At 42.9% G+C, this 13,440-nt stretch overlaps 1 protein-coding gene across 4 annotated transcripts; it reads left to right on the top strand.

The window, feature by feature from the left end:
- Positions 1-550: 550 nt before the first annotated feature.
- Positions 551-13,177, top strand: FKBP2 (FKBP prolyl isomerase 2). Of its 4 annotated transcripts, none has more exons than XM_032962990.2 (6): positions 551-684; positions 4,917-5,103; positions 6,085-6,197; positions 10,243-10,289; positions 11,003-11,038; positions 13,044-13,177. In XM_032962990.2, exons 2-6 carry the CDS (start codon positions 4,930-4,932, stop codon positions 13,103-13,105), a joined length of 432 nt encoding a protein of 143 aa, XP_032818881.1. In that variant the 5' UTR covers positions 551-684; positions 4,917-4,929; the 3' UTR covers positions 13,106-13,177. The 4 variants fall into 4 exon arrangements, with proteins under 4 accessions (XP_032818881.1, XP_032818882.1, XP_032818884.1 ...); XM_032962991.2 differs by having other exon boundaries at positions 616-737; XM_032962993.2 differs by having other exon boundaries at positions 637-1,007.
- Positions 13,178-13,440: the final 263 nt, after the last annotated feature.

Here is a 13,440-nt window from a genome sequence, read left to right as displayed (position 1 = left end):
GGAAATTCTCCATGCGATTGTAAATGATTTTATCACACTGCGTAGGCAGTGGTGCAAATGCACAAATAACATACATTTTCAACACATTTGTCAAAAACAGTGACCTTAAAAATGAAAATATATAAAATAGGCGAAGTTTCGGGTAAATACCCTTGTTCATAGCACTTAAATAGAGAAACCAGGGAGACAGAGGGGATAATAGGAGTTGGAGCATGCACTTTATATCCTGAAGAATATAAAAAAAGTAAATTTGTTTTTAAATTGGCATATGAATTCTACGCTTGAATAAGTTACCCTTCGGAATATAACAGAGCCAGCAGCAGCAGCTGAGTGCTGTGAGTGACAGGCGTTGAGTTCTGCTGCGCCTGTGACAGAGCGTCGGGGGCAAGTGCCGCTAGCCAGTAGCAGCGCCTATGAAGGCCAGGGGGTGGCCAAACAACGCCACGCCCGGCCGCCTTTGTCTCTCCCAGTGGCTACGGGGTAAACAACTCATTCGAGGCCGAGTCGACCTAGCCGAGGACCGGCTTTACGTGGCCGTCACGTTGCGGCTGCGGCGTGGTGGAGTTCGCGAACGCCCCCCAGCAGGCGCGTCACGTGACGGCGACAGGAGCCAATCGCGATCGCCCAGCGCGGCACGGAGACTTCGTCCGCACGGCCCTCGTGAGGCGGCTCCACGTCTCTGAAGTGTGTATTTTAAAAAGCAAAAACAAATTTAAATCGTATTTAACAACAAAACGGTAATAACAACGTGAATGCAAATGTTGTCCAGTTTGCGTCGACGTGCCTTGTGTGAGTTCTAAGCGGTGGCTCTTGCCGCGCTTGCGTTCAAATGAATGGAGGCCTAAGCAAGGATGCGCTGTAGCAATTATACATGTTTAACACTGCTAGAGTGGGTGGTATAGTGATAATATTTATTTTAAATAATACTGTCTTGTACCACCACTACAATTAACTTATTTTGTGAGTCCTGGTTCCCTGTGGATTGTCGCATCGCAAGGTCGTGAGAGGTGCGAACGGCTTAAGGCAAGCATTCATCCAGCAGTGGATCATGACTGACGACGATGATGATGAACGTTGAGAGATTATCGCATTGTTTTACATTTAGCCCACTGTCGCTGGCTGGGCCGATAAAATAGGTACCACTTTGTTGGGAAGTCAAAAGTTGTGGTCGTTGCGTTGTGGATGGACCTGCTCCCACCATTGTAATGTGGAACTTTTACTTCGAAACGATAGCCACGACAGCGGATAGGAAAACGCTCAGCGTAAGCTTTGGCAGTGACGTGGCTCTGTGTAATGTTGCTGTTGTACATTGACACAACTGCTGCTGCTGTTGTACATTGACACAACTGCTGCTGCTGTTGTACATTGACACAACTGCTGCTGCTGTTGTACATTGACACAACTGCTGCTGCTGTTGTACATTGACACAACTGCTGCAGCTGTTGTACATTGACACAACTGCTGCTGCTGTTGTACATTGACACAACTGCTGCTGCAGCTGTTGTACATTGACACAACTGCTGCTGCTGTTGTACATTGACACAACTGCTGCTGCTGTTGTTGTACATTGACACAACTGCCGCAGCTGTTGTACATTGACACAACTGTACATTGACACAACTGTACATTGACACAACTGCTGCTGCTGTTGTACATTGACACAACTGTTGTTTTGATTTAAAGCTTTCGTGACTGCAGTGATTCATATTCTTGGTTCTTTCGGTAAAGTCACGTTGAAGGGAAACAAAATAATAATATATATAAAACAATAAAATTCTCACGACACTGACCCGGCGTTATAACCCCCACGACCCCCCCCCCCCCCCACACTGACCCAGTGTAATAACCCCCACGACCCCCACACACTGACCCAGTGTAATAACCCCCACGACCCCCACACACTGACCCAGTGTAATAACCCCCACGACCCCCACACACTGACCCAGCGTTATAACCCCCACGACCCCCCGTCACTGCTGTAGTACTCTGCAGCACCCTTTCCAGGAGTCCCCTTGTCCGTGCTGGGTCAGTGTGGGGGGTCGTGGGGGTTATAACGCTGAGTCAGTGTGGGGGGTCGTGGGGGTTATAACGCTGGGTTAGTGTGGGGGTCGTGGGGGGTTATAACGCTGGGTTAGTGTGGGGGGGTCGTGGGGGTTATAACGCTGGGTCAGTGTGTGGGGGTCGTGGGGGGTTATAACACTGGGTTAGTGTGTGGGGGTCGTGGGGGTTATAACGCTGGGTCAGTGTGGGGGGTCGTGGGGGTTATAACGCTGGGTTAGTGTGGGGGGTCGTGGGGGTTATAACGCTTGGTCAGTGTGTGGGGGTCGTGGGGGTTATTACGCTGGGTTAGTGCGGGGAGTTGGTGGTCATGCCTTGTGATCCCTGCGTGTTTTGTGCATGGTGCCCTCCCATCCAAGCACTGTCCAGTTTTAAACCTCTCCGGGATATGCTGAGATTGGGCGCGTTCCATTTTATTTGAATATAGGCGAAACATGCGTTAACTATAACAGGTGTTATAGACTCCTGTGAGGCAATTGTGGTGGGCAGGAGTATCGGTAGAGGAAAACTATCACTTCTTGCCGCCTTCATCAACCAAGTTATAGATTTTAACATGTAGGCTTTCGCGACCGATGTTATTCATAATTAAGGTTTTTGGGTTGGATCGCTTCAGTATAAATGTGTCGTAAGTAGTAACTCATTGGCGCGTTGTTTACGTGACAAACCTTACTGGCTGTGTCGGGTGTTGGAGGGTTATGACACATTTATACGTACGCGATATAACACAAAAACCTTTATTATGAAAGTTATACACGTACGCTGTATATATTGTATAGTGGCCCCTTACCGTCTTCATCAACCCGCACTGACCAGCTTGCTGAAATATGGTCAAATAATCCCCACAACCCACAAGGTGTAGTTGGTAGGACTTCATCCAGCAGCGGATTGACAACATGGTTGTGCATGTACATGTGGACATTATTATGCGAAATGTTCAACCACTAACTGCCTTTGCTCAGACCTTCACTCTGTGCCTTGAGGGTTTTTGTTGTTCATTACATTTTTAGACTGACTTGGTTTATGTGCTGATCGAAAGATTTTTTTAATGGGTGTGATTGATAATTGCATGCAACGTATATATTATTGGTTTAGACTGCAAAACACTCAGATGGCTTCATGAGGGCGTTTTAGTGACTGTTGTGTATGCTACTGCCATTCCATAATTTGAATAATGTACATTTTGTTCTTCTTTAACGTAATAAACAACATTCTTTGGCTGGCATGAAATTTATATTCGGGTAAGATTCAGTGAATGGATCTATTAACACTTGTAAGGTTAGAAAAATTAGGTATTCGTCACATTGAGAAAATATAACTTCTGAAATTAAAATAGGGTATTTAATTTAGCTTTCAGGAGAATATTGTAAACAAAATATTTTAGAAATGATTTTGGTATAAAGCTTTGAAAGGTAAGTTGAAATGTAACTTGGTCTGTAGGTCCAAAATTTTGCTCCATGTTTTCAAAGTGCAAATACTTTTACTAAAATTTAAGAAAATTCCACTTTTCTTTATTTTTGTGCGTGTGTATTCATGCATGTGTAAGCATCCGCTTATATGCATCCGTGCGTGTGTAAATGGATGCGTGTGTAGACAGGTACAATTTCGTGGAATATAGGTGACCATCAATATTTTTACATGACAAATTAAAGGAAAATATAGGTTTTTCACTAATAAAAAATTACATTAAAATACTATATTTGAAAATATGGTATAATTTATTGAGAACTAGTTTTCTGTATTTCTGTCAACCTCATAGTTTATTTTACTTTCAAGAAAACTTCCTACTATTAATCCGGACCTCATGTTTCTCTCAAAATCCATACCTGGGCACACAAAATACCCAATAAATGTGTGGGAAATGATCATTGAACAAGAGTGCAAAACAATGTCCAGTTACCTGGTTAAAAAACTTTGACACTTGGTATTTATTTTACTGGATAAATCACTCTTAGTATTATTAGACTTCTGTCATTTTGACAAATTGCATAGACAAGTAGAGAAATCTTGATTTGAAGCTTTCGTGAGTGCAGGAATCCATACTCTTTGTTTCTTTCAGTAAAGTCACTTTACCGAAAGAACCACAGAGTAAGTAGAGAAATATCGAGGAGACATACCTTTTGGGCAGTGACCAGAATTACTCATATTGGATACATTTCCGAATATGTGAGCCTCGTGTATTTTCCCAATGGTCGGGTAGGTTGCTGCTCACATCTCCATATATATAAAAGAAAAAGTTGTGATTATGTGTGTCTGTTCAAAATGTTTAGCGTACTTCCCGACATGCAAAAAACTTGAAATTTGCCATGTGCGTACTTTCCAGACTGTACACCATGCAAAAATTATAAAAATACACTTTTGTTTTTTTTGGCTGGAGGGGGAGCTCAATAATACATATTACTTTTTGCACGGCAAGTGAGGTGTGACGTCAAATCTGTCATGTGACCCGCGCATGTGGAAGCGTAACGCATTGTAGTGTAGTGGTGAGCGCGCCGCGCTACGAACCCAGCAACCCGAGTTCGATTCCCGCTCACGGCCACCAGCGGTGACGATTATTTAACCGGTCCTGGGCCTCCCCTAGGTCGACTCAGCCTCAAACGAGTAACTGGTGTGGTGTGTGAACATCGCTACTGGGGAGACAAAGGCGGCCGGGCGTGGTGAATCCAAGTCCCGGGCAAAGCCGGGTAGGAAAGCTAGTTTGTTTATAAAGAGGATGACAACAAATTCTCCCATCAGAGTTTTGGCAGTGGAACCACACTGTATGTACGTATGTTGAACGTCTTTCGCACAGTACATAGCCAACTGTGCTAATCTTATAGCATTACCCATTTGAACCGTTCCTTTGTGCGCGTGCCGAGCAGTTGTGCTGACACCATGAGATCGGGAGCCTTGCTGGGTGCTGGGCTGGCGTGCGTCCTGCTCAGCCTCCTCCAGGGCAGCGCATGGGCCACCGAGGGCAAAAAGAAGCTCCAGATCGGAGTGAAGAAGCGCGCAGACAGCTGTCCCATCAAGTCACGCAAGGGCGACACCCTCCACATGCATTACACCGTGCGTGAACATTGGGGAAAAGTGGTTTGAGACAACAACAAAAAGTTAATTCGCTTGCATTCGGCCAACCGGACAATCCAGATTTTTATGTTATCTTGTTTTCCAAAACGCTTACTTTTTAGGTAATAATTGTTTTGTAATGCATCTGTGGCCCTCATTCAGCAGTGGATTGATTAAAATCCTTTACATGTGCTTACATTCCGTGGTATTGCCCTGCTAACGCCTGATTTTATTTCCCATTCGGACTTGTGAATGTCCACATGGCAGATATCTCAACAAAGTCTTGGTTTGAACTTTTGCGATAACGCACCGCACCGCACTTCCACTGTACCATAACTTTAGTCTGAAAAGTGCTTTCCATGTGTCCGCCACGAGGCACCGACGCATGCCACAAGGTGTGTGTTGCTCCCAAGGGTTGGCTGCTTACATTGCATCTTTAACAACGACATGGAAGAAAAAGTAATGGTTCCTTTGGGGGCATGAATTATACGGACTGCAAAAAAAAACAAATTGAAAATAAGGGCCAATATCAACAACGTCGAATGTTGATATTTAAAAATAAATTCCACCAAATACTGAATATGTACATAATGGGGAACAAATGGGTGCATATCCTAAATTTAAGTTGTTTTTTCATTGAGCCAAATGGTGGCTTGGTAATTACACATTTCCCATATAAATAATCATGCAAGTGTTATAGGCATGGACCTGGAAGCAATAGGGGAGCAAATAGAACGCCGGCCAAAGAACATTTGTCATGTTGTCTCTTACAATGTCTAATATGCAAACCCAATTATTATTTTTATTTTCACTTCCATTAGCCTTAACATGTAAAAAAATCATACATTTTACCTTAAACTGTTTTGACCATATTATTGCTTGTTTTTAACTGTGTACAATTATTGATTTGGCATTGTTCTCAATCAATTATAGTTAAAAGCAGAATGATGAAAATGTGTACGTGCATTTTACTTCTTGCAGGGTACGTTGGAGGATGGGACGGAGTTTGATAGCAGCATCCCACGCAACCAGCCCTTCATCTTCACTCTGGGCACGGGCCAGGTCATCAAAGGCTGGGACCAGGGTCTGCTTGGGTACGTTTGCTTTGCTCACAACCCTTCACTGGCACAATCCCACTTCTGTTTAATTAATTTGACCGGTATTGTCACAGTCTTTAACCTGACCACAGTGGCATAGCGTGGTTAAGATGGGCCCTGGTGCAGAGAATAAAGAATGGGACCCACTGTCTAATTTCTACCCTCGTAGCCCGGTGCCTGGGCCCATCTGGCCTTTGGGCGCCAGTGCAGTGGCATTGCCTGTATACTTGACAGCAATGACCACCGTACTGAGCTCGGTCAACTTTCGGGGAGGAATATTATTTGTAGGTAATTCTCCAAAGTTCTGTCAATATGCCAGCACTTGCTGGCCTTTGGTGACGGTTGTTGACTTTTTTATTTCCACTCAAATTAGTAAATGGCACACTTAATAACGTTTCTGATTTATGCTTGAATAACAGGTTGAATTGCAGAGGTAAACATGCTTTAACCTCTAGCGTCAGTGAAAAAGTAACACTGTCATGGAAATGTTTTCATCATCATGAACCATTAACTTTACACTGCTCGATGAAGCCTCCCACATCGTCACCACCCCTTACGGCCCTACAACACCACAGTTCATCACACTCCAGCTCATTGGTGGTTGTCCTATGGGGTTTGTCGCCTCGTTTCGGAATCTCCAACTGCACCTCAAATTAGAACGTTTGGCTACGTTGAACATAAATACATCTGGTACAGATAGAATGGGAGGCTGATCGATGCCCGGGTAAGGTCGAGGGATGGCTCCCTATTGGTCAACCATGTTATGTATGCTGACTATCTTGTGATTGCTGCTCACTCAGAGAACAAGTGGAGAGCCGGGTGGCGAAAGCACAGCAAGTTGGCAGATTAGGGGGCAGTCATCTCAGTCAGTCAACCCATGGCACCTGGGTCTGTCCGGTGACGTGCCAGTATGCGTGCGACACTTTGTGTGGCCTTAAATTGCACATAGCCTGGCACAAGAGCTGTGTTGATGTCACCGCCACTTAGTGGCGAATAGCGCTTGTTGTTCTTCCATCTGGCTGCCACTCCATCGCCAGTCTCGTCGATTAGTTATAGTTTTAATGATGTGTCCTGCTCAAGCCAACGTATTATGTTTTTTACAGTCACATGGTGTGCCTTAAATCTCATGTATTCTCTCATACACGCATTCCTCATTTGGTCTTTTTTTCCTAGTGTGCACCTTGCCACGTTTCTTTCGGTATTCTTCAGCTCTGGTTGCATGTTCTCTGTCAGAGTCCACGTTTCCAATGAGTGTGTCAAAGCAGTTAAAATGGACTAGTTGAAAACTGTATTCATCTTCTTGGTTCTTTCGGTAAAGTCACGTAGAATGGAAATAAAATAATAAAAATAAAACATAATAAAATAAAATTCTCACGACGTTTCGGCCACAACACAAGTAGCCTTCTTCAGGTGAATGAACAGAACTGTCGGGACGACAGCGCTTCAGTGAACGCTGCGAATCTTAGCAGCGTTCATTGAAGCGCTGTCGTCCTGACAGTTCTGTTCCTTCACCTGAAGAAGGCTACTTGTGTTGTGGCCGAAACGTCATGAGAATTTTATTTTATTATGTTTTATTTTTATAATTGTATTTCCATTCTACGTGACTTTACCGAAAGAACCAATAAGATGAATCCCTGCAATCACGAATGCATTAAATCGAAAACTGTATTCTTTAGGAATATTAATAAGTTGCTTTTTATTCTCAAAAAAACCTACATTTTCCAAATGCACACCAAGAAATAACTGTTGGAGGGACACATCTATATAACACGAGAGTATGTATATATATAGATGAGTTATTGAAGGGGGACAGGGACCAAATTTATTAAATAAAGAGATGAGCATGAGCAAAAATAATATATTATACTTATTTTTGTTATTTAGTATGATATTATGTTATAATGTTACTTTTTTGGAATGTTATTATTCAACTATTACAGATTATGATTGCTATTGAGTTCTGAACAAAATATATTGACTTATAACAGTATTGGAAGTAGTTGTGACTTGTAATTGGAGTGGTTAAAAGAGTATACCTGATAATACGTGTGCAGCATAGTCATGTTATTATAAAGGAAAGGTTTGTAACGAGAGTGATAAAAGCGCATGTAATACAGATATTTTTTAAACATAGTAATCATTGTGTGTTTGGTGGCGTGGTGCTCGTATATTGAGTCCCACCAATTGTATCTTGCTCCAGAAAACGGCATGACAGTTTCCATAGCAGCCAGTAGCGAGGCCTATAGTAGTGGCCGTTGATGCAGCACAATGGGCAGAGCTCGGATGTGGATTATACGTTTCTTCCGTGTATAGGGCACACGTTATTAGAGAACACAGCATTGTTGTTTACACACATCCATCAAACACAGCCCCTGATGAAAGCCCATCAGTCTTCATGGTATACATTCATCCCTTCTTCTTCGTGGGCCCACACAGATAACTGTGCTCCTTAATAACCATTTTAATTAGTAGCTGCATTAACAGGAAGAAAACACACACACACGCGCACACAAACGTAATGAGCCCGATCTTGCCTTGTATAGTGAGTGGTACGTTTCGACACTGCCCTGCCCACGTATCGGCTTACACATTCATCAGACAGGCTGCCGCCATGTCCACGTCATTTCGCGTTGGAAAGAAACATGTCTGCGAATAGTGAGTCTGTTCACAGGGCAGGTATTTAGCTTCAGGGTATGTAGCATATCCTGCCGCAGCTCGGGCACATTGTTTTATAGATGTGAGAGTGTGCCACGTCCCCTATGTCTGAAAGGTGTTGATTCAGCTGCCTGCATTATTTTTGGGTCAAAGCCAGTTATAACAAATCGTTGTATAATGACATAAACACAAAAGTATAAACTAATTTCAGTTCACAAGCAACGTCGACTAACCGGCCCTCTCGTTGTTTTATCTCCTTTTTTGCCCTTTTGTTTGCAGAGCACCTTTGTTGGCAATTTGTAATTGTACTTTGGAAACATCTGCTTGTCAGAACACAATAATTTGCTGCCGAAGCTATAGTTCGCATAAATAATGCTACACTCATGTAACTAATCATAATGCACCACCACTGAAGTAATGATTTCTGTTTGGTAGCAGGTACAATTGTTGGAATGTCCCCAGTGAATTGTCACAATGAATTATAAAAACGTAGATGTATTTTTTTGGTATCGTGTCTTTCCTTCTGACTGAAATTTAATTTTGAAACTTGTTTTCCAAAAACCCTAACCCGTCATCCCCTCTTAGTTAATGCTAACGGTTCTTCATAACCCTCTGCGTGGCAGGTGGTGATTACTTGAGCTTCACTTTGCAAGCGTTTTTTTTTCACCCTCTTTTCTTCCCATTGCACCTGCCATTCCTGAGATATGTCACACGTAACAACAAACATCGAGATGTTTACTTACTGTTGACCGGGTTTCTCTTTTAGAAGACCTTTTTTTTTCCTCTATGGGTGACATACACACTGGTTTATACACATGCTGCACTATTATGGAACCACCTGTAAAGCTTGTATGTGTTTTAATTGTATTTACAATGGAAAGCCACAATGTATTGATTGTCAAATCTACGTTAACGCAAACAGCACAGGCAACGCATTCCTATTATCCGCAAGATTTACCTTTGGGGATGCTTACAACATGAATGTGGTGGTGAGGTGTGTGCTCAAACTCGGTGAATGCAAGGTGGTTTGGACAAAGGGTAGTCGCGCGTGATTGACATGCCCTGTACACCCACGGTAGTGTTTGCTCTGTCCACTTATCACTCACGTATTTTTTCAGGCTCCAGTCCTTGACACTGATTCACGCCTTTTGCCTTCACATAATTAAACTCTTGAACGTTTAGTCTCGGCTCGGTGAAACTCCTTTCTCGTCGACTCGGTCTCTCTTGGAGCAGAAAAGAACTGGCGCCCGAATCCCAACCGATGTCTCTCCAGCTGTAATGCAGCACAAGTGTGACCTTGTGGCATGAACGAGTTCACTGGTTGTGTACGTTGATGATTTAAACCGAACTTTATTTCATCATAAAAATGTTTTTTGTCATCGTGCAGAATGTGTGAAGGCGAGAAGAGAAAGCTGGTCATCCCGCCTGAACTTGGTAAAAGTTTTTTTTCACCCCCCCCCCCCAAACCCCCAAGCTCACCGCATATCGCAGGACGGACAGGGCTGACATACGAGCGGTTCCCGAAACGATCGAAAAGCGGCCGTAATTTAACATAATGGCACCCAAGATTTCGAGAGGCCTCTTGTCGGATGTGGCACCGCTGAAGAGCGGGGGCACCCGCCGATTGGCCGGCGTTGCGAGGACTTGCGTCTGTCGCGTCCCCGGCGTCTGCGTGCCTGACGGCCCGCTGTCTCGCGTTGTTTCCGCCCACTGACGGACGCGTTCGCGTCTGGGCGCCCGCCAGACCATGTCCTCTCGCAGTTGGGGACAAAGAGGCCTCGTCTTGTCTGCGGCATGATTAGACGGCTCGGGCCCCCCCCCACCTCCGCTTCCAAATTACCACAATCTTCAGATGGCCTGATAGCGTCTTCCTTTTTTTTTAGCTCCCTTTGAACTTTATCAATTTTGTTTCAGCCAGCTTTGTAAACGGCAATAGGGAGATAGCATGTTTGGGGTTTTTTTTTCTTCTTAACTTTGTGCGTGTCTTTTTTAATGCGCCCTCAAATTTAAAGCCACCGATGTTCCAAGGAAAATCACTTTTATAGGTTTAAGAGGTCCAGATTTTCTGATTGTATGTAATAGAAATGGATTTTTTTTAACCGGTGGAATTTTGAACGTTTATTCCGTGTGATTGATTTTTTTCAAAGGTTACGGGGATCGAGGAGCACCACCAAAAATTCCTGGTGAGTTACGATTTATGCATTTGTCATGTTTTATAAACTTAAGGAAAATAAATGTTGCCTTTATAGTCGTTTGAATTCCCTGGCCTGTATCTGTATTCATACATTGAACGAATAAGTCTACTATGCAGCAGTAGCATAGATATTCAATTTAGGTGTTCCTCTCAATTTATTTATGCTACCGTATTCACATATTGGTAGCATTACAACCCCGGTATTTCAAAATTACTCCTCTTAGGTGTTTTAAGTCTGGCATTTCTGGCCAGGTAATGTGGGTGGCGAAAGTCGTTGACAGTGTATCACTTCCATTATGTGAGATTCATGTCATAACCTCAGTGCAGTCAACACGTTTGTTCATGTGTGTGTGTGTGTCAATTGAATCCTCCTAGGGCTAACCAAATTTGAAATTACTACACGGTGCCACATTTAACAACAACAAAAAACACAGCAGCATGGCATAGTCCTGCCCCCACACAGAGACTTAATAATCCTTCGGACGATGGGGAAGCAAAAACAATTCAGCTCGCACCATATTTCTCCTATTGTTTAAATGTTCAATTCGGCAAACATGTGCACATTTGGGTCTGAAGCTGTCGGTTATCGTTTTTTTTTGTTTAACTACTGAGTGTACCTACAGAGCATGAAGCTCATTTTCAGACCTATTTCCTTTTCGGACGGTACAGTAGGGACGCAATTATACATTGCCTCATTATCCACGGGTCTCGTATAATCCTCGCTCTTTTGCAGGGTTGACATGGGGGGCGGGTGGCGGGGCTTGCTTGCGCGACAGATTTGCCCGGTGCACTGGGGGTGTATTAATCCGCCACGCTGTGCCGCCGCTTGCCTTGCCGTGTGGCCCACTCGTGCCAGACGCAGAGCCTGTGCGCGTTTCATTCACTGCGTATGTGCTGACAGTTTTCCGAGAGAAGCGAACGTGTAAACAATGAAGTGTTACGTTGTAACGGCAAGCATCGTTTTATTCCGACGACTGTCGTTTGTAGGAACAAAATAACTAAACGTTGTAAGAATTTGCATGTTGGTGTTAGCAAATGTACATTTATCTTAATCCTGTATATTGTGAGTAGAATTAGCCCTCGGTTTAACGGACTAATAGGGGGGAAGGGGTGTCCGTAGAATCCGATTGCCCGTTAATGGCCAAATTACGTATTTTGAGCACTAAATCACACCCTACCACATGCAAACTACTTCCTGATAAAATATTGTAATGTTTTTCATGATAAAAAATCAACAGTGATAATAATTGTGTAATAATACTCGTACATTTCAATGTATTTTTCTCTTAAATAAATTATAACTTTGCATACATTATTTGAGTGGAGGGTACATGACTGTTGTAACGCCATACCAACCCGTTCTTTTCAAACTGTCCAAGCGTCAAGCAATCACTTTTCACCTTTGTCGTGACGTTACGTATACAAAACTGTACTGTAAAATATTTTAAAGACCAAAGTGCCGTAAATTAACTGTACAACACATTTTCCACTTTTGCTTCTATTTTGACCTCGTTTTAAACACAAAAAAATCACGTGTAGTGTAATAAATACTGTTTACCCATTAAGGGGATGAAGCGAAAATTGACGGGACTGATTTCCTTTTTACCGGAAAGTCGTTGAATCTTCAGACAAAACTCGGGATTCAGCAGATCTTGTCCATTAAATCCGTGATCCGTTGAATGGTGGTTCATTAAACCGAGGGTTTTTACTGTACTTAAAAAGTAAAACGTAACGTTTTAACAAACTTGTGTTTCCAAATTAAGTAACATCAATCAATGGACGATGTTGGGGTATATGTACATTACAACTCCAGGCTAAGCCGTTATTATTACTAGATTTGTGAAACGTATTACACTCGCCCGTAACAAGTGCTGCTGCGCGTTCGTTGTATGCAAAGTATTGTCGTGCTTACATTTCTGTTGTAGCGGTGCATTTTAAGTGACGGTAGCCGGAATGTGAGCGTTGTATTTTTATTCTCTTTCTCTCTTGCTCAGGTGGCGCGACCTTGGTGTTTGAAGTGGAGCTTTTACAAGTAGAGCGTCGAGCGGAGCTGTAATCCAGCACGAACAAAACAAATCATTCCTACAAATTGCAAATGCATTAATAAATTCTACTACTACAAAAAAAACAGTTCCGCTTCCTTGATAATTTTTCATGGAAAATTTTACGCATTGCTGTTTTTGTTTAGTACAGTAATGTATACTGATTCATTCCAAAACTTTAAGTCTACCCATTCAGATTTACTGTCGTGCTATATTTTAGTTTTTTTTGTCCGTGCACATTTTTGTAATATTAAACAAATGTGGAGTATTGAATTTAATCTCCCAATTTGGACCGTGAATGGTCTTTTGCCCCAGTGAACATTGTAAATTACCCTTTTTTATGGTTTCT

Source organism: Petromyzon marinus, chromosome 29 (genome assembly GCF_048934315.1).
Source record: "Petromyzon marinus isolate PM22_M1 ecotype Great Lakes invasive population chromosome 29, UKy_Petmar_22M1.pri1.0, whole genome shotgun sequence".
NCBI classification, from domain to species: Eukaryota; Metazoa; Chordata; class Hyperoartia; order Petromyzontiformes; family Petromyzontidae; genus Petromyzon; species Petromyzon marinus.
Note: the sequence above shows the minus strand (reverse complement) of the source record. Positions and strands in the feature narration are given on the sequence as shown.

What these genes read in the sequence shown, in the direction of transcription:
- FKBP2 (XM_032962990.2), top strand. Translation starts at nt 4,930, where the DNA reads ATGAGATCGGGAGCCTTGCTGGGTGCTGGGCTGGCGTGCGTCCTGCTC. An exon ending in CCCTCCACATGCATTACACC is followed by an intron (nt 5,104 to 6,084) that starts GTGCGTGAACAT and finishes TACTTCTTGCAG; the next exon opens with GGTACGTTGGAGGATGGGAC. An exon ending in TGGGACCAGGGTCTGCTTGG is followed by an intron (nt 6,198 to 10,242) that starts GTACGTTTGCTT and finishes GTCATCGTGCAG; the next exon opens with AATGTGTGAAGGCGAGAAGA.